Below are 19328 nucleotides of genomic sequence, written 5' to 3' on the forward strand. Positions count from 1 at the left end.
GTCTAGCTGTGCAACTTTCCTTAATTCATTTATGTATATAATTAATGAGTTTGATATGTAAACATCGACAGCCTAGGCATCATGCTCTAGGTTCCTTCTTCGGTGCTTTGACTTACCTATAATAATCCTCTTATTCCTCTCTACTTCTTAGAATCCTGGCCATCCTTCAAAGACCAGTTCCTTCCCCTACCTTTTCCTGATTTCTGCAGTGCATGAATATCTAAATAAACATAGCACTTGATATCTAGACTAGAATGGTACTTATATTTTGCCCTGTGTTGCTTGTTTTCTTTTAATGCAGATCGCCCCAATTTATTTATTTTTAACGATTTTATTTATTTATTCATGAAAGATACAGAGAGAGAGAGAGAGAGGGAGGGAGGCAAAGACACAGGCAGAAGGAGAAGCAGGCTCCACGCAGGGAGCCCGATGTGGGACTCAATCCTGGGTCTCCAGGGTCATGCCCTGGGCGGAAGGCAGATGCTCAACTGCAGAGCCACCCAGGCGTCCCAAATCTCCCCAATTTAAATGTATACAAAAGATATAATTTATTTATTTATTTATTTTTTTTTCATTGATTTTTTTAAAGTATCCTTTCTACTACATTCATAGCTGTGTGTTTGTTGCTTCTTTAAATGGAGCCATGATATCTTCTTCTTAACTGATCTTGGTAGTCCTATTTCACAGCCACAGCTTACTGTAGCACCACATGTAGATGCAATTTGTGTAGGGCAGCTCTAGAGAGACTTATTAGGCTCTTGTTGAGAATAGACGATTTTATTCTTTTAACTAGGAAACATTGAGAAACGGATGAGAGATGAGATAGAAAACCGGTAGAGTCCCAAACTGACAATTTTATTTCTAATATTAAAGAACACTGAGGTGCTTCCTTAGTGCAGTAGGCAGTGTATCAGTCTCTTAAAAAATAGTGCTTTGAGTGTGGTTTCATTTATGTCACACACACACACATAAAAAACAGGAAATGTACAAGTATGTTTCGGAATGCTAATTGGCTGCGTTACACTTGACAAAATCCGGTGAGAACTGGAATTTGAAAATCGCTGCTCACGCGGTAGTGTAGGGAGGTCTTGACGTTGCTTTGTTTCCTTTCTTAACAGTTTATTGGAGTAAATGATGACTGGATTCTGTCAAGAGTTCAGATTAGGAGTCAGCAAGTTGGAGGCGACGGGCCATGTTCCCCGTCAGCTTCTCACTCATTGTCTTGCAGGGCTGATAGCGATAAAGCTGGTGTCCCGTCTAACGGTGGCATTTGTGGGGATTAATTAGCTGGAAATGCACACTCGCGTCCGAAGAATAACGCATTCTCCATTAGATACCGTGTTCATTTTAGCCGAAAGCATTCCCACGCTGCAGCCCCACTCCCTTGCCGAAGCTGCGCTGGAGACTTGCAACAAACCCGGGTCCCCAGCTCTCTGCTATCACCAAATACCGACGTCCTTGGCACAGCGCAGAGGCTCGCGTGCTCGGGAGGGAAAGGGCTTCTGCCCTCGGGCTCTAAGATTATCCGGGCTCCGCCATACGGAGCTCTGACTCTCACCGACCTAAACATCAGACAAGTGGGTTGGGTGAGGCGGCACGAAGGAAGCCCACCGTCCAACAACCTGGACAGCTATAGGAGCAGACCCGCGGCTCGCGACAGCTGACTCAGCTGCGACGACGGGGCTAGCCGCAGCGGCGTAACCAGATCCGGCAGACGCGGCGGCACGCACCGGTCCCGCCGCCGAGCCACCGCGCCACCGCGCCGGGCGACCGAGGCCGCAGCCAGGCACGCGACCGACCGCGCCGGCGCCCACCCCGTCCGGCCGCAGGCGAGCTCAGCAAGTTGGCGGCGCGCAGCCCGAGGCCTCAGAGGGGTGGCACGCGGCGGCGGCGGCGGCGGCGGCGGCGGCGGCGACGGCGCTGACTCAGCCCGGGCTCCCAGCCCGGCCGCAGCAGCCGCAGCAGCCACCCGAGCAGTCGGCGGGGCACGAGGCCACCCCTGCCTGCGGCCCCACCCCGCCGCACCCGAGGCCGCGCAGCGTCACAGAGCGCATGCGTGCCGCGGGGGATGCCGGGAGCGCGCAGTGGCGGCACCGGCGGCGACAGCAGTCACAGCGGAGACTCCAGCGGGGACGCGAGCGGGGCGGTGACCGTGTGGGAGGTGGTCTCACTCTTGGGGAAGCTGCTGGGCACCGTCGCCGCGCTGAAGGTGGTTCTGTACCTGCTCCGGGTGTGCTTAGCGATGGCCTGGAAATCCGGCGGCGCCAGCCACTCGGAGCTAATCCACAATCTCCGCAGTAAGTGCCACCCCCGCCCCGTGTGGGGCAACTGGGCCAGGCTAGGCCCGGACTGGGTCCCCCTGGGCCGCCGGAACGCTCTGCCTACGCCCCCACCGGTGCGGGCTGGAGGGTTCGGCGCAGGCTGGCGCCAGCAGTGTCGAACGGCGTGCGCTTGCGATGGCCTCCCCCGGGACCTGTCACTCATTGGCGACGTGGACGGGAAGGGCAGGGAAGGAGCCACCGGCAGCTCTTGGTGGGGCAGGGGCAGGGGCAGGCGTCGCCCCACGGGCCTGGGGGAAGGGCTGCGGCACAGGTGGTGGGGCTGTCACTCGAGTCCGCCGCCTGCTCGGTCGGGTCTGGCGGGCGAGGGGCGTGCCCTGGGGGGGGGGATGTTGGCCTGACCCGGAGGCTGGGCTGGATCCGAGGCGACCCCACCCTCGACCCCCGCGTCTGTCTCGCCTTCCTCCTCTCTAATAATCGGCCACGCTGCTAGCATTCTCTCCTTCCTATACTGCCTCCCCCGCCCTCCGTTTTTTCCTCTGGAGGGAGATGCCACCGTCTGATACAGGCGAGGGGAGGGAGGGAAAGATGAGAGTATTGTCATTGCGGATGCTGGGAGAAATTTCTGGGGCAGCTGTCCAGTGGAAATGTTCGCGGGGGACGGAGGAAGAAAGAATCAGAATCGCTCTTCCCGAGAGACTTGTATTTTGAGAGCTTTTAGAGATCCTGGGACCCAACCAACGAGTGTGTGTGTGTGTGTGTGTGTGTGTGTGGAATGTTCTAGCTTTATTTCAAGGCAGTTTCTTTATATCATTCTCTTTAGTTATTGTATTCCTTCCTTTTACGATAATTTTAGGGTGGGATGAGTACTGTGTTACTCTCTGTTTTTAGATCCAGATGCAGTGTTGCTGTCTGGTTGGGAGACCAGAAGGACCGCGCTCCCTAATACCTTAACTCTAGTCAGAATTCATAGCACTCTGTTTGCCACCGACTTGGCGAATAATCGTACTCTGCCCACGTGGTATTTTTTTAATTGTCGTATGTTATTTAGCTTTTCTTGTGCTTGTCATGTTTCCTAATTCGATTTGTAACCTCCTCGAGGGCTAGGACTTTTTTTTTTTTTTTTTTTTTTGATCTTTGAACTCTCTCAATACTCATACCTTTTTTCATAAATGCAATTAAATATACATTATATGCTTGGATCTGTGCTAGGAATACCAAGGTAAGTGAGACAAATGAATATCCTTGTCTGGCACATGATTAGTACTTAATAGTCATTTGACTTTTTTTTTTTTTTTTGCAGTATTTAAACGTTTTGAAATTGTGTCCTTTGCATTTAGTGATGAAAAATGTTTAGATTTCAAAATTCTGTCAAGCATTGCCAGTGTTCACTTTATGGAAGGATATTTGAGTGGAAGTGGGTATTTATACGCTGAGACAGTGTTTTTAAGTGTGATTTAGGTTCCCATGGATTACACATAAGCTCAGTATGTTGTAAATATTTTAATAACATTTCTTAAAATGATCTAGTGCCTGCTTTTTCAGTGTACACGTCCAAAACATTCTATGCACAAATTATGATTAAGTAATTTTCCACTGGTAAATTATCACAGGAGATACTTGGCTATGGCAGAAATTTGTAATCATGCTCTTCATGACTCTTCTTTTGGGGCCAAACTTGTAAGTCAAAACTAGCTCTTTTCCCAGTGGTTTTATAATCATTTTATTGCATCGTGTTATTATTCCTAGCTGAAACGTTTAAGGATGTTTTTCTGTCAGAAAATTTAATAATAAGTATTTAACATACATGGATGTTAATACTGCAAATATTTAATCTTATACTGTATCCATGATTCATGATAGGAAATTAGAGTGCTCAAAATGTGTAGCCTCTTGTGACACTTGTGCAGTGTTAGTTTACTTTCTGAATTCTAGCTAATAGACTTCATTTCTATTTGTTAGTTTATTATGAAAGTACTATTTTCTCATGTGAGAATTTCAACTGGCACAACATTTGAAAATTTCTCCCTTTTCCTAGTTATTCTACTGTTGTGTGTTCCTCCTAACTTAAAGGCTTCTAGTTGAATCTTTAGAAAAAGATTAAAGTGTGATTATATTGTGGAATAACTATATTGTACCCTTAAAACTAATATAGTGCTAAACTATTAACTATACTGGAATTAAAATAAAAGACTTAAAAAAATGTGTTACGTTGATGTTGAACTGAAAAAGGATCTGCAGATCTGAAGAGGAAGCAAATTATAGTTGTACATTAAAAAAAATAAAGTTCATGATTGCTTTAATTTTAATACTATAATCATATTGAAAATACTGAGTTTTCCTTTTATAAGATGTCATAATAGAAATATGGTTGTGTATGATTTCATAGTTGATAAATCATTTACGGAATATTGTAGAATGTATATGGTATATCTCATAATATTTCATAGTTTATATTATGACAACCACTCTTTTAAAAAAATATTTTATTGATTTATTTGAGAGAGATAGGGAGCGCGTGCGCACGGGAGGGGGAAGGGGCAGAGGGAGAAGGAGAAACAGACTTACACAGAGCAGGGAGCCTAACACAGGGCTGGATCCCAGCACCCTGGGATCATGACCTGAGCCGAAGGTGGACGCATAACCAACTAAGCCACTCTGACAACCACTCTTAAGTAACTTAGAACAGTGGTATAAAACTTGAGCATACTTCAGAATCTCCTGGATCACCTGGAGAAGTAGTTAAAATACAGACTGCTGTGGCTCAAGAATTTGTATTTTTTAAAAATCGATTAATTCTTTTTAAGTAGGCTCTATGCCCAATGTGGAGTTTGAACTTATAATCCTGAAATTAAGAGTCACATGCTCCACCAACTGAGCCATCCAGGTGCTCCCAGGAATTTGTGTTTTTGTCAGGTTCCTAAGTAATACTGCTACTGGTCTGGGGACCACGCTTTGAGAATCACTAACACAGAGAATTGAAAATTATGAGATTAAACTCTGCCGCTGTTTTAGCCAAATTATTTTTAAGCTTTATAATAAAGTCTTGGGGAAAAAGTGTCTATAACAGTTCTGCTCATTAGAGCTCTCTGTAAAGTCTATATCTCCCCTGTTCAGTATGGTAACCACTAGCTATTTGTGGCATTCAGCATTTGAAATGTGGTTAAGACATCAGAGGAACTGGATTTTTTTTTTTTTTTTACGATTTTATTTATTTATTCATGAGAGACACAGAAGAAGAGAGAGGCAGAGACACAGGCAGAGGTAGAAGCAGGCTCCATGCAGGAAGCCTGACATGGGACTCTATCCTGGGTCTCCAGGGTCATGCCCTGGGGTGAAGGCGGCTCTAAACCGCTGAGCCACCCGGGCTGCCCAGGAACTGAATTTTTATATTATTTAACTTAACTAGCCACCTGTGGCTAAGGGCTACCATATTGAACAGTGTAGGTCTATAGAAATGAAGAATATGGTTATTTTATAATTATGAGCTGATAATGTACTCTTAAATTAACTGAAAACAACTATGAGCCTGTTTAATCCAGGAAATGTGACAATTTAAGAAGTAATGCTTAAGTTAAAATTTATTTTATACTTTTATTGGGATAATATCAAGCCATGGTAAAAGTTTGGAAAAGATGGGGACAGGGGTGGATGATATTGAGAAAGGTGGTCTCCTAGAGCAGAGTGTCTAAACCTGAGCATTTGTAAAAGGTTAACTCTTAATTTGTTAGATTTTAAATGCTATACTGGCCATATAGAACAACTTATTTTTTTTTAACAACTTATTTTTTTAACCTAAATTCGGGCTCCCGGGTTGGAGCCTGCTTCTCCCTCTGCCTGTATCTCTGCCTCTCTCCTGTGTGTCTCTTAAGAATAAATAAAAAAAACCCTTTAAAAAAAAAAAAGAAAAAGAAAAAGAAAAAGAAAATCCAAAGGGGTTTTGGTTTTAAAAAATTGGGATTTGATTAAAACCAGAAAATGGGCACCCCGGGTGGCCCCAGCGGTTTACGCTGTCCGTCTTCCGCCCGGGTGTGATCCTGGAGCCCCGGGATCGAGTCCCATGTCGGGCCCCGGGGCATGGAGCCTGCTTCTCCCCTCCCCTGTGTCTGTGCCTCGTGTGTTGTGTATGTGTCTCATGAATAAATAGTTTAAAATCTTTAAAAAAAAAATCCAGAAAATACCTCATTTTTATTTTTTTTCAATTTCAATCTTATAGGTACATAATAAATTTTAGATTGAAAAAAGATTTAATTTATATGATAAGGGGCTTTGATATCAGGGTGTCTAAAATTTAAAATTAAATGAAATTAAAAAATTCAGTTTCTCAGTCATACTAACCATATTTTTCAAGAGCTCAATAGCCACATGAGGCTATAGGCTGCCTGTTAGTGCAGACATAGGCCATTTCCATCATCTTAAGTTCTATCGGACAGCACTAGATCTAGATGTATTATATTACATTCTATTTAATGTGGTCCACATTAAATATACTGTTTCACATATACTGTTCCACTGTTCCACATATTTTTATTAGTACTACATTTAGTTTTGGCCAACATGCTTTACAAGTAGCAGTGAAAAAAACAAAAGATTATTAGGGGAGTGATCAAGATGATGAGAGTTGGCATTTTTATATGGTGATTTGATGCGATTGAGGTGGTTTGATTTAGCAATGAGAAAGCTTAAGAGAGCAAGTGTTTTAAAAAAAAAAAAAAAAAAAAAAAAAAAAAAAAAAAAGAGAGAGCAAGTGTTTAAATATTTTAGGAAATTTGTGTAGTAGAGGGTCAAACCAGGACAAATGGAAGGCAAATTTTGGCTCATTATAAGGGAAGTATTCACAAAGCTATCCTAGCAAAGAGTTGTCTTTGAAAAATAATGTTTTCTTTCACTGGATATGTTGAAGCAAAGAATGGTTGATCATTTCTCTATAAGGGATATCATAGAAGAGATCTGCCATCAGCTTTGATTGTGCACTAAACCCCTAAAGATCCTTCCAAATCCAAGATTCTGTGTTTTCAGTTGCATCATGGATTCTGTAAAATCAGCTGTAGAATGTGTGTGATTTAGGAGAGAGACACAGAAGTTAACATTTGGTTACCTGTATTTTAGAGTTTTGTATAACATTTTAGTTTGTCAAATGTGAGGAGTCCAGGTAACATCCTCCTTTAAGAGATAATGTCAAAATAAATAGTTAACTTGATGTATCTATTAGGAGTAATAGCAGTCCAGGGAAAGTTGTGTTATTTCTTTCTGAATTATCTGACACAGAGTGCTACATTACTTTCAAGTATACAACATAGTGACTCAACAAATCTAGTAAGAAAAATGTATTTTTAAATAAACTCTAGGTACTTAGATGATATGCTTTATCATAAGTTGCTTTATCATAAGTTGGCCAGCCATCATGTGGAATTCTTCTTTGACTATAGTGTGTATTTTAACCGAATCTCTTTCAGACTTTCTATACCAAAAGTGTGTCCAAGTTCTGCTTACATCTTACCGTTCCTAATTCATTCTAGGTAGAGAATAAAGGTGACCAGTTTGTTCAATTTCTTATTGTTTTTCCTGGCATGTTGAATAGTTGAGAAGGAATATAGACTAGATGATAACAACTGTTTAAGTCAACAATATAAGTTCGAATAATGTAATCAATAATCTTTTTTTTTAGTGAGATTGTACGTTGTAGCAAGTTTAGAGACACCTTGTTTGAAGTCCATGGCAGTGTTCCCCTGCTCATATCAACACAGGCTTTCTTCCTTTCAATTCTGCCTAGAGTTGCTCCGTAGCTTCTATCTTAAATTAACTGAAAACAACTATGAGCCTGTTTAATCCAGAAATGTGACAATTTAAGAAGTAATGCTTAAGTTAAAATTTATTTTATACTTTTATTGGGATAATATCAAGCCATGGTAAAAGTTTGGAAAAGATGGGGACAGGGGTGGATGATATTGAGAAAGGTGGTCTCCTAGAGCAGAGTGTCTAAACCTGAGCATTTGTAAAAGGTTAACTCTTAATTTGTTAGATTTTAAATGCTATACTGGCCATATAGAACAACTTATTTTTTTTTTAACAACTTATTTTTTTAACCTAGTTTTGTTTGTTAAAAAAATTCAATCCACTGCTCTAATATTTCAGTTTTTACTTTGTATTCTTGATTGTGTCATTTTGTATATACTATAATGTTTACAGGATTTGTCAGTCAACTGATATTTAGCTATCTTCTATATGCCAAACACTAGAGTTACAGCACTGAACAAAACATATATTCTCTCTTGTAGATTGCTTCTAATGGGAACAGACGAGTTACAATACCTAGTATGTCACATGATAATGTGACAGAGCAGGGAAGGAGGACTGGGAGTGTTGGGTGTGAAGTTTGCAGTTGTGGGAGGGAAGGCCTCAGTAAGGTGTCACTTGAGCAAAGAATTAGTTGAGGGGAAGAAATTCTAGCTAGGCAGATAGAGCCAGGGGACAGGCATTGCAAGCAGAGAAAATTACATGTGCTAGATTTGGATTTCGGGTATTCGAGAAAGATTGGAGTCAAGGATATGACAGTAATGTTTGGGCCTGGGCAATTGGAATGATTTGCCATTTTCTGAGTTAGAAATAATGAGTGAGTGAGCAGCAGGGACTTTCAGGTGGTGGGGAGGAGGTGTGCAAGGAGGTGTAGGAGAGCAGGAGTTTATTTTTGGGGATGTTGTATTTGAGGTGCTTAGAAGACATTTCAGTGGAGACCTTGAGTAGGCATTTTTTTTTTTTTTAAGATTTTATTTATCTATGAGAGACACACAGAAGAGAGAGAGAGAGAGGCAGAGGGAGAAGCAGGCTTCATGCAGGGAGCCTAACATGGGACCCGATCCCAGGTCTCCAGGATCATGCCCCAGACTGAAGGCGGTGCTAAACCGCTGAGCCACGTGGGCTACCCTTGAGTAAGCATTTGGATAAGAATTATGATAATTTGTAATTTTTGTATCCTTATTTATTGCTGCAAATAAATTGGAATAATTTTCTTTTTCTATTTAGTGTCAGTTCTTAGCCACTAATAGTGTAACTTGTGGAAAAGACAATATTCCGTTAGTTTTATCATGTGTGTTCATGGGCCAAATAGAACCAGCTAAGAAAATCCTAAGGGGGATCCCTGGGTGGCCCAGCGGTTTGGCACCTGCCTTTGGCCCAGGGCGTGACCCTGGAGACACGGGATCAAGTCCCACATCAGGCTCCCTGTGTGGAGCCTGCTTCTCCCTCTGCCTGTATCTCTGCCTCTCTCTCTGTGTGTCTCTTAAGAATAAATAAATAAAACCTTAAAAAAAAGAAAAAGAAAAAGAAAAAGAAAATCCTAAGGGATTGTTTTCAAAAATTGGGATTTGATTAAAATCCAGAAAATAGGGCAGCCCGGGTGGCTCAGCGGTTTAGCGCTGTCCGTCTTCCGCCCTGGGTGTGATCCTGGAGACCCGGGATCGAGTCCCATGTCGGGCTCCCTGCATGGAGCCTGCTTCTCCCTCTGCCTGTGTCTGTGCCTCTGTGTGTGTGTGTATGTGTCTCATGAATAAATAGATGAAATCTTTAAAAAAAAATCCAGAAAATACCTCATTTTTATTTGTTTCAAGTCAATCTTATAGGTACATAAGTAAACTTAGATTGAATAAGATTTAATTTATATGATAAGGGGCTTTGATATCAGTGTGTCTACAATTAAAATTAAATGAAATTAAAAATTCAGTTTCTCAGTCATACTAACCATATTTTTCAAGAGCTCAATAGCCACATGAGGCTATAGGCTGCCTGTTAGTGCAGACATAGGCCATTTCCATCATCTTAAGTTCTATCGGACAGCACTAGATCTAGATGTATTATATTACATTCTATTTAATGTGGTCCACATTAAATATACTGTTTCACATATACTGTTCCACTGTTCCACATATTTTTATTAGTACTACATTTAGTTTTGGCCAACATGCTTTACAAGTAGCAGTGAAAAAAACAAAAGATTATTAGGGGAGTGATCAAGATGATGAGAGTTGGCATTTTTATATGGTGATTTGATGCGATTGAGGTGGTTTGATTTAGCAATGAGAAAGCTTAAGAGAGCAAGTGTTTAAATATTTTAGGAAATTTGTGTAGTAGAGGGTCAAACCAGGACAAATGGAAGGCAAATTTTGGCTCATTATAAGGAAGTATTCACAAAGCTATCCTAGCAAAGAGTTGTCTTTGAAAAATAATGTTTTCTTTCACTGGATATGTTGAAGCAAAGAATGGTTGATCATTTCTCTATAAGGGATATCATAGAAGAGATCTGCCATCAGCTTTGATTGTGCACTAAACCCCTAAAGATCCTTCCAAATCCAAGATTCTGTGTTTTCAGTTGCATCATGGATTCTGTAAAATCAGCTGTAGAATGTGTGTGATTTAGGAGAGAGACACAGAAGTTAACATTTGGTTACCTGTATTTTAGAGTTTTGTATAACATTTTAGTTTGTCAAATGTGAGGAGTCCAGGTAACATCCTCCTTTAAGAGATAATGTCAAAATAAATAGTTAACTTGATGTATCTATTAGGAGTAATAGCAGTCCAGGGAAAGTTGTGTTATTTCTTTCTGAATTATCTGACACAGAGTGCTACATTACTTTCAAGTATACAACATAGTGACTCAACAAATCTAGTAAGAAAAATGTATTTTTAAATAAACTCTAGTACTTAGATGATATGCTTTATCATAAGTTGCTTTATCATAAGTTGCCAGCCATCATGTGGAATTCTTCTTTGACTATAGTGTGAATTTAAACCTAATCTCTTTCAGACTTTCTATACCAAAAGTGTGTCAAGTTCTGCTTACATCTTACCGTTCCTAATCATTCTAGGTAGGAAATAAAAGGTGACCAGTTTGTTCATTTCTTATTGTTTTTCCTGGCATGTTGATAGTTGAGAAGGAATATAGACTAGATGATTAACAACTGTTTAAGTCACATAAAGTAGAATAATGTAACATAATCTTTTTTTTATTGAGATGTAACTTTGTAGCAAGTTTAGAGACACTTGTTTGAAGTCCATGGCAGTGTTCCCTGCTTCATATCAACACAGGCTTTCTTCCTTTTCAATTCTGCCAGAGTTGCTTCCGTTCTTCTATTCTCCCAGACTAAAAATCTTGGAGTAGTCATTGATTCTTTCAGACTGTCACCATATTAACTCAGCATTTTTTTTAAAGATTTTATTTATTTATTCAAGAGACACACACACAGAGAGAGAGAGGCATAGACATGGAGAGAGAAGCAGGCTCCTCGCAGGAAGCCGGATGGGGGACTCAGTCCCTGGACTCCGGGATGATGCCCTGGGCTGAAGACAGATGCTAAACCGCTGAGCCACCCAGGCATCCCTAACTCAGCAGTTCTTATGGATACCTTTCCTAGCCATCGCTTCTACTGTATTTTCTTTGGTACTCTTCCAGCCTGGATCTTTAGTCCACACTTGGAATGATACACCTCCAAGTGTCTGATAGGTTGTCACATTCTCAGTGTCCCTCCCCTCAGCTCTGTTCTACACATTACGCAGAAAGTCACTTGCCTGCCCAGGCTTCCTGTTGCTTACTGTATTAAATGTAAACACCTCTTGCTTAGCTTTTAGGCCTCTTTAGGGTATTATACAGCCTATTCCCATGCTCCAACTCTAATCCTATTCTTCAGACTGATCTTGTTTTCCTCTTCAGATACTGTGTGCATTAGGGTACCTGTTCAGCTGCTATAACAAAGACCAAAATAACAATGGCTTAAACAAAATCAGTTTCTATCTTCTGTAACAACCCAAGTATAAGCAATTCAGAGCTAATAGTGTGGTTCCACAGTGTTGAGGACCTGGGTTCCGTCTCTCTTGTGCTTCCTAAAGTCTTCCCCTCATCTGAAAGGTTGAAGATAGTTTACCTCCATCATTTCCATATTCCAGCCAGTGGGGAGAAGAATGGGAAAAGAGAAAAACCTCCATTCCTTTCTAAGGGGATGATCTGGAAATTGCATACAAATTTCTGTGTATGTTCCATTGACAGGAACTTTATTTTAAGACTACACATAACTACAGAGAGGCTAAGTAATGCACCCAGCTAAAATTCTACCACTGTGGGATCCCTGGGTGGTGCAGCGGTTTAGTGCCTGCCTTTGGCCCAGGGCGCGATCCCGGAGATCCGGGATCGAGTCCCACGTCGGGCTCCCGGTACATGGAGCCTGCTTCTCCCTCTGCCTATGTCTCTGCCTCTCTGTGTGTGTGTGTGTGTGTGTGTGTGTGTGTGACTATCATAAAAAAAAAAAAAAATTCTACCACTGTGAAGGAAAAGGAGTCCCCTGCCACATCTTACATTGTGCTAATTGGAGGGGTCTGTGTGTGTGTGTGTATTGTATATATATCTATATAAATCATACTGTTTGTGATTACAAGGTTAGGAGAATTAGGATTAATTTTTATTTTTTAAAAAACCATTCATTCATTCATTCATTCATCTGTTTTCTAAGTAGGCTCCACACCCAGCATGGAACCCAACATGGGGCTTGAACTAACCACCCCAAGATCAAGACCTGAATGGAGATCAAGAGTTGGACACTTTAACCAACTGAGCCACCCAGGTGCCCCAAGGTTAATTTTTAGTCAAGTAATATATGGACATGATTAAAAGATAAAATCATACACAAAGGCTTCTATTGAAAAAAAAAATAATTGTTTGGCTCCATTCCTCTCCACCTCTAGACTCATTGCGTAGAGGGAACCACTTTTAACTATTTTTTTTTTTAAGATTTTATTTATTTATTCATGAGAGAGACGGGGGGGTGGGGAGGCAGAGACACTGGCAGAGGGAGAAGCAGGCTCCATGCAGGGAGCCTGATTAACTACATTTTTTGGTTCTTCTGGTGATTATCTTCATGTCTTTAAATCATGTGGTTAAATAGTCATTACTTGTTTTATCAGCTTTAGACATTTTCTGTTAACCTTCTGCTGAGATGGATTAGTATATACACCCTGCACACCCACCCTTCCCCCATATGGTTATACTTTTTTGCTTCCTTTTTTGTGGTTACCTTAAGTAATATACTTTAACCTCAGTTTCTTGTTCCATAATTTATAAACTAACACTACCTCTGGTAACCCTTCTACTCTGAAAGAAAAGATACTAGGAGTTCTCCCTCTGATTTTCCAACTTATTAGTGGCTCTTTTACATTGTCAAAGTTGATAATTTGCATTTTGTTCTGAACAGTAAATAAGTTCAGATTTTGTTGATTTTTTAAGTGCTGAAAATCAATAGTTATCGATGGTATGGCTATGTCAGCATTTGGCTGGGTTATGTAGTCAGCTGTGAGTTTATTCCCTGCTTTCTGTTTCTAATATCGTAGATCCCTCCACTATTATAGAGGAATAGTCAGATATTTTTCCTTGTTTTTCCATTCAATCAGTTGCTTGAAATCATGTCATAAATCATGATTCTTACAGCATTTTTTTTCTACACCCTTCCCCATCCTTCCAGTTGAGAGAAACAGACACCTTTACATGGTTATAATCTTTTCAAGTTTTTTATTATTTGGCTTATGGCTTGAATTCTATTGCATTTTCCTTTTTGAATCCTACTAACTTCTCCTTTGGATCAATTGCATATTTGGACCAACATTAGCCGTTATTATAATTATTTAATTTAATTAAGGCCCTTGGTCCCTAGAGTGCAAGAAGATTGGGTATGGGTGGTTCTAAAGCTGTTCACTATTTCAGAAAGACTAAGGATAATCATACACTTACTTGTAATTAGGCTATATATGAGAACTAAAACATTAAATTATTTTGCTGTTCAATAAAAATATTTCAGGGAGCTGGCAGTTGTATACGTCAAATTACCAAAAATGGCAAAATAAGTTAATAACTTAGTAAATGTAGCTTATTTTAGGCATCTTTCAAAATGCAGAATTGAGGGCAAAAATAAAAAGCATCTTGTGTTGAAAATTTTGGAAACCACCCAGTAATGGCCTAATAGAGCTTGATTCTGAGCCTTGATGTGTACAGCTTATTAATAAATAGTGACATGCTTTTAAAAACCATTTAGGGGGCACCTGGGTGACTCAGTCAGTTAAGTGTCTGACTCTTGATTTCAGCTCAGGTCATGAACTCACGGTTGCTGGGCCTGGAGCCTGCTTAAGTTTCTCCCCTTCTGTCGCACATTCTCTTTCTCTTAAAAAAACAACAACAACAACAACAACAACTGTAATTTGAAAAATTTGACAAGTACAGTTGTGTAACCAACACTAATGATATAGAACAGGGGTCAGCAAACTACAGCCTTCAAGCCAATCTGTTCTTTTGTCTGTATTTATTGATAAAGGTATTTATTTATTTTAGAGAAAGAGCACACATGTGTGGGCAGGCCAGGGGAGGGGCAGAGGGAGAGAGAGAATCCTGAAGCAGACTCCTGACCGAGCATGAAGCCCAAAGTGGGGCCCAATCCCAGGACATTGAGCCACCAATTCAGTGACCTATTGAACCTCCCAGGCATCCTTATTGTCTGCTTTTAGAAATAAAGATTTATGTTAACACAGCCTTTTTTGATATTGTTTGTGGTTGTTCCCATACTACTTTGATAGAGGTGAGTTGTTTCAACAGAGAGTTTTTGGCCTGCAAAGCCTGAAATATTTACTATTTGGACTTTTATGTAAGCTTGCTAATCTCTAATATAGTTCTTTTTCCTCGTGCCCTTTTGCAATTAATCTACTCCTTTTATCTCTAGCAGTCATAGATCAGCCTTCTGCCGTTATGGTTTTGACTTTTCTAGAATTTGATATAAATGGAACCATATAGTATATAGTCTCCTTATGTGGCTTCTTTTACTGAGATTAGTACTTTTGAGGTTTATCCATGTTGTTGAATGTATTGGTAGTTTGTTTTTTCTTTTTTTTTATTGTTGTTGGGTTTTAATTTTTTTTCTTTTAGTAAGCTCTATGCCCAATGTTGGGCTTAAACTCATGATCCTGAGATCAAGAGTTGCATGCTCTGTGTACCAAGCCAACCAGATGTCTCAGTAGTTTGCTTCTTTTAATTGTTGATCTTTCTTTCTTTCTTTTCTTTCTTTTTCTTTCTTTTTCTTTCTTTCTTTCTTTCTTTCTTTCTTCTTTCTTCTCTTCTCTTCTCTTTTCTTTTCTTTTCTTTTCTTTTTTTTTCTTTTCTTTCAGAATGAGTATGCAGAGGGGCCAGGCAGACAGAGAGAGGGAATCTCAAGCAGACTCCCCCACTGAGCGTCAGACCTATTCTAGGGCTTGATCCCAGGATCCTGAGATCATGACCTGAGCCAAAACCAAGAGTCAGATGCTTAACCAACCAAGCCAGACAGGCACCCTTGCACTTTCTTTTTTTGAATTTTCTTGAAAATGTTGCTTCATTCTTGCTTTGCTTTGAATTTTGCTCTTAGGAAATCTGATGGTTGCCTAATTTTTTTTTTTTTTTAACTCTTCTTAGGTAATTCGAATTTTTTGCCTTGAGGCTCTGAGGGTTTTTTCTATGCCTTTAAAGTCTGAAAAAGTTTTTGGTGTTGTTGTCATTTGTTTTAGAGAGAGTATACCTTGAACTTGGGCTTGGGGTGGGGTGGGGGAAGAGGAAGGGCAGAGGGAGGAGGAGAGAGAATCTTAAGCAGGCTCCATGCCAAGTGCAGTGGAGCTCCATCTTAGTACCCTGAGATCATGACGTGGGTTGAAATCAAAAGTTCGATGCTTAACCAACTGAGCCACCAGGTGCCCCGAAAGTCTGATAGTTTTATTAGTAAATGTCATGAGCTTGATTTTTTTCCTGGTGATAGTTTTACATACTGCCTGCGGTTTTCTTGGAAATATAGTTTTATTTTTTATTTTATTTTATTTTATTTTTTTAAAGATTTTATTTATTCATGAGAGAGGCAGAGAGAGAGAGGCAGAGACATAGGCAGAGGGAGAGGCAGTCTCCATGAAGGGAGCCCAGTGTGGGACTTGATCCTAGGACTCCAGGACCACACCCTGAGCCAAAGGCAGACGCTCAACCAGTGAGCCACCCAGGTGTCCTTAGAATATAGTTTTAAAATTATTGTTTCCATTTAATCAGCTGAAATGTTTAAAAAATTTTTTAAAGATTTTATTTATTCTTTAAGATTTTCTTTATTTGACAAAAGAGAGAGTGCATGAGAACACAAGCAGGGGGAGTAGGAGAGGGAGAAGCAGGCTCCCCACTGAGCAGGGAGGCAGATGGAAGGCTTCATCTCAGGACCCTGGGATATATGACCTGAGCTGGGATGATGACATGAGCTAAAGGCAGATACTTAACCGACTGAGCCATCCAGGTGCTCCTTATTTATTTATTGGAGAGAGAGAGAGCATGAGTAGGGGAAGTGGCAGAGGGAGATGGAGAATAAGACACCCCACTGAGTGTGGAATCTGACACAGGGCTCAATCCCAGGACCCTAGGATCACAACCTGAGCCAGTCACACACTTAACCAACTGAACCACCCAGCCCCTCCCCCTTTTTTAAAGATATGTTTATTCATCAAAGACACACACAGAGAGAGAGAGAGAGAGAGAGAGGCAGACACACAGGCAGAGGGAGAAGCAGGCTTCATTCAGGAAGCCCAATGTGGGACTCTATCCTGGAACCCTGGGATCACTCCCTGAGCCAAAGGCAGATGCTCAACCACTGAGCCACCCAGGTGTCCTTGTTGATTTTTTTTTTAATATTTTATTTATTTGATTTTTAAAAGATTGATTGATGATAGAGAGAGAGAGAGAGAGAGGCAGAGACACAGGAAGAGGGAGAAGCAGGCTCCATGCCGGGAGCCCGACGCGGGACTCAATCCTGGGACTCCAGGATTGTGCCCTGGGCCAAAGGCAGGCGCTAAACCGCTGAGCCACCCAGGGATCCCCTATTTATTTATTTTAGAGAGAGCTTATGAGCAGAAGTAGAGTGGAGGAGCAGAAGGGGAGGGAGAGCGAGGGAGAAAAAATCTCAAGTGGACTCCATGATAAGCTTGGAGCACGAGTGGGAGCTCAATCTCATGGCCCAGAGACCATGACCTGAGCCAAAACCAAGGGTTGGATGCTCAATCTGCTGAGCCACCCAGGTGCTCCTCAGCTGAAATGTTTTGATGTGCATTTTGTTTTCTTTTTATAATATCTTTGAATGGAGTTGGGCTTTTTTCTTTTTCCTGTTTTTAGACATTTTGTGGACACAGTTCCAGGGCACCTTTTTTCAGTATAGTGACTTGTAGTTTCTTTAAAAGATGGTGATGTGTTGGTATTAGTGCTGGGAAAAGGGGAGAGGTCGGCACATCTTCTTGCTCTTTTGTTTCTGCCGGATCCTTAATTATCTTTTCCCTTCATTGCTGCACCGAAAGGCATCATCCTTTCCCTATTTTCTTTTGATTCTCCCCCAGAATCAGAGCCTCTCATGATTGCCACTCCTAGTCTCATTAAAATTTTTTAAGATTTTTAATTTATTTATGAGAGAGAGAGATTGAGCGAGCAAGTGGAGGAGCAGAGGGAGAGGGACAAGCAGACTCCACACTGATTGTGGGGCCCAACATAGGGCTTGGTCTTAGGACCCCAAGATCACAACCTGAGCCAAAACCAAGAGCTGGACACTTAACCAACTGAGCCACCCAGGTGCCCTCATTGAATTTTTTTAAAAAACAGCTTTACTGGGCAGCCTGCGTGGCTCAGCAGTTTAGCACTGCCTTCAGCCCAGGGTGTGATCCTGGAGACGTCGGGCTCCCTGCATGGAACCTGCTTCGCCCTCCTGCCTGTGTCTCTGCCTCTCTTTCTCTCTGTTTCTCATGAATAAATAAATAACATCTTTAAAAAAAAACTTTAGTAAAGTATACTTTTATACTATATAATTCACCCATTTAAATTGTAAAATTATCTTATCTGTATGATTCTCAGCATGTATCATTGTGTCTGGTGTGTTTTAGACAGTCAGTAAACATACTGAGTGAGCTAATAAGGGCTTTACTGAATAATAACTGTGCATGGTACCAAGAGGGTTATTCAAGTTTAACGTCTTCTATTTAATATCAAAGAACTTATAGTTTATTGGGGGAGCCAAATATAATCCTTATTGACCTTACTTTCCTTCTTGAAAAATTTCTTTTCACTTGGGCTTTGTAACGGTTTATCTATTTTCATCTACCCTTGTGTTCACTTGGGCTTTGTAACGGTTTATCTATTTTCATCTACCCTTGTGGCTGCTTTTTGTCATAATCTTTTAAGGTTCCACTTCCTTTGCACATCTCGTCAGTGTTCACTTTTGTTTTTCTTCTCTGTGTATCTTCCCTGGACTCTTGAGTTCACTTCCATTGCTTCACTTCCCATCTACATGACTAGAAGTCTGTATCACTGTGTTAGATCTCTTTCCTGAGCCCCCGATTTACGTGTTCAGTAGACTGGCTCTGCAAATCTCTACTTGTATGGTTTATAGTCACTAACTGAATAAGTTACGCTTCTCCTCCTTAACTCTGAGCCTTCTCCAGGATTTCACAAATCAGTGTCTGATATCAGCATCTCAGCCATTACCCAGAGCTAGTTAGGTATATATTACCTATTAAATAAAACTCAAATCCTTCTACATTTCTTCCTCCTTAATGTCATCACTGAAGACCAGGCTGTGTTTACCTGGGCAATTGCAGCAACTTCCAGTCTTGCTCTCTTCCAGTCCAGTCTCTGCAGTACAGGCATAATAATTATTCTAAAGTACATCTAATCATCTCACTCCTAGCTTAAAATTTTTGCCTCATTCATTTCAGAAAATGGAATCATCAAAACAGATAAAGTATTTGAAGTAATGCTGGCTACAGACCGTTCCCACTATGCAAAATGTAATCCTTATATGGATTCTCCACAATCAATAGGTAAGCTCTGGATTTCTGGAAATGCCACATTTTTACTCATTTACTGTATAATTTTTGTTAAGTAAAAATAGATTGGAACACAGATATTTATCTATTACTACCTTGCTAGTTTGAATTTTATGCCTCAGTTAAATGTCATAATCCCGAACATAGCCATTTCAATAAAAT

General features: G+C 40.8%; 1 protein-coding gene across 2 annotated transcripts in view; it reads left to right on the top strand.

The window, feature by feature from the left end:
* Positions 1–1909: 1909 nt before the first annotated feature.
* Positions 1910–19328, top strand: part of PCMT1 (protein-L-isoaspartate (D-aspartate) O-methyltransferase) — a 47036-nt gene continuing 29617 nt past the window's right edge. The window contains exons 1-2 of one of the 2 annotated variants that reach the window (XM_041744948.1): positions 1910–2297; positions 19056–19160. In XM_041744948.1, the coding sequence (XP_041600882.1) occupies positions 2069–2297; positions 19056–19160 (334 nt within the window). In that variant the 5' untranslated portion in view covers positions 1910–2068. The remainder of the gene's footprint in view (positions 2298–19055; positions 19161–19328) is intronic. The other variant, XM_041744949.1, reaches the window with a different exon arrangement.

The sequence above is a fragment of the Vulpes lagopus genome, chromosome 2 (assembly GCF_018345385.1).
Source record: "Vulpes lagopus strain Blue_001 chromosome 2, ASM1834538v1, whole genome shotgun sequence".
In the NCBI taxonomy this organism is placed as follows: Eukaryota; Metazoa; Chordata; class Mammalia; order Carnivora; family Canidae; genus Vulpes; species Vulpes lagopus.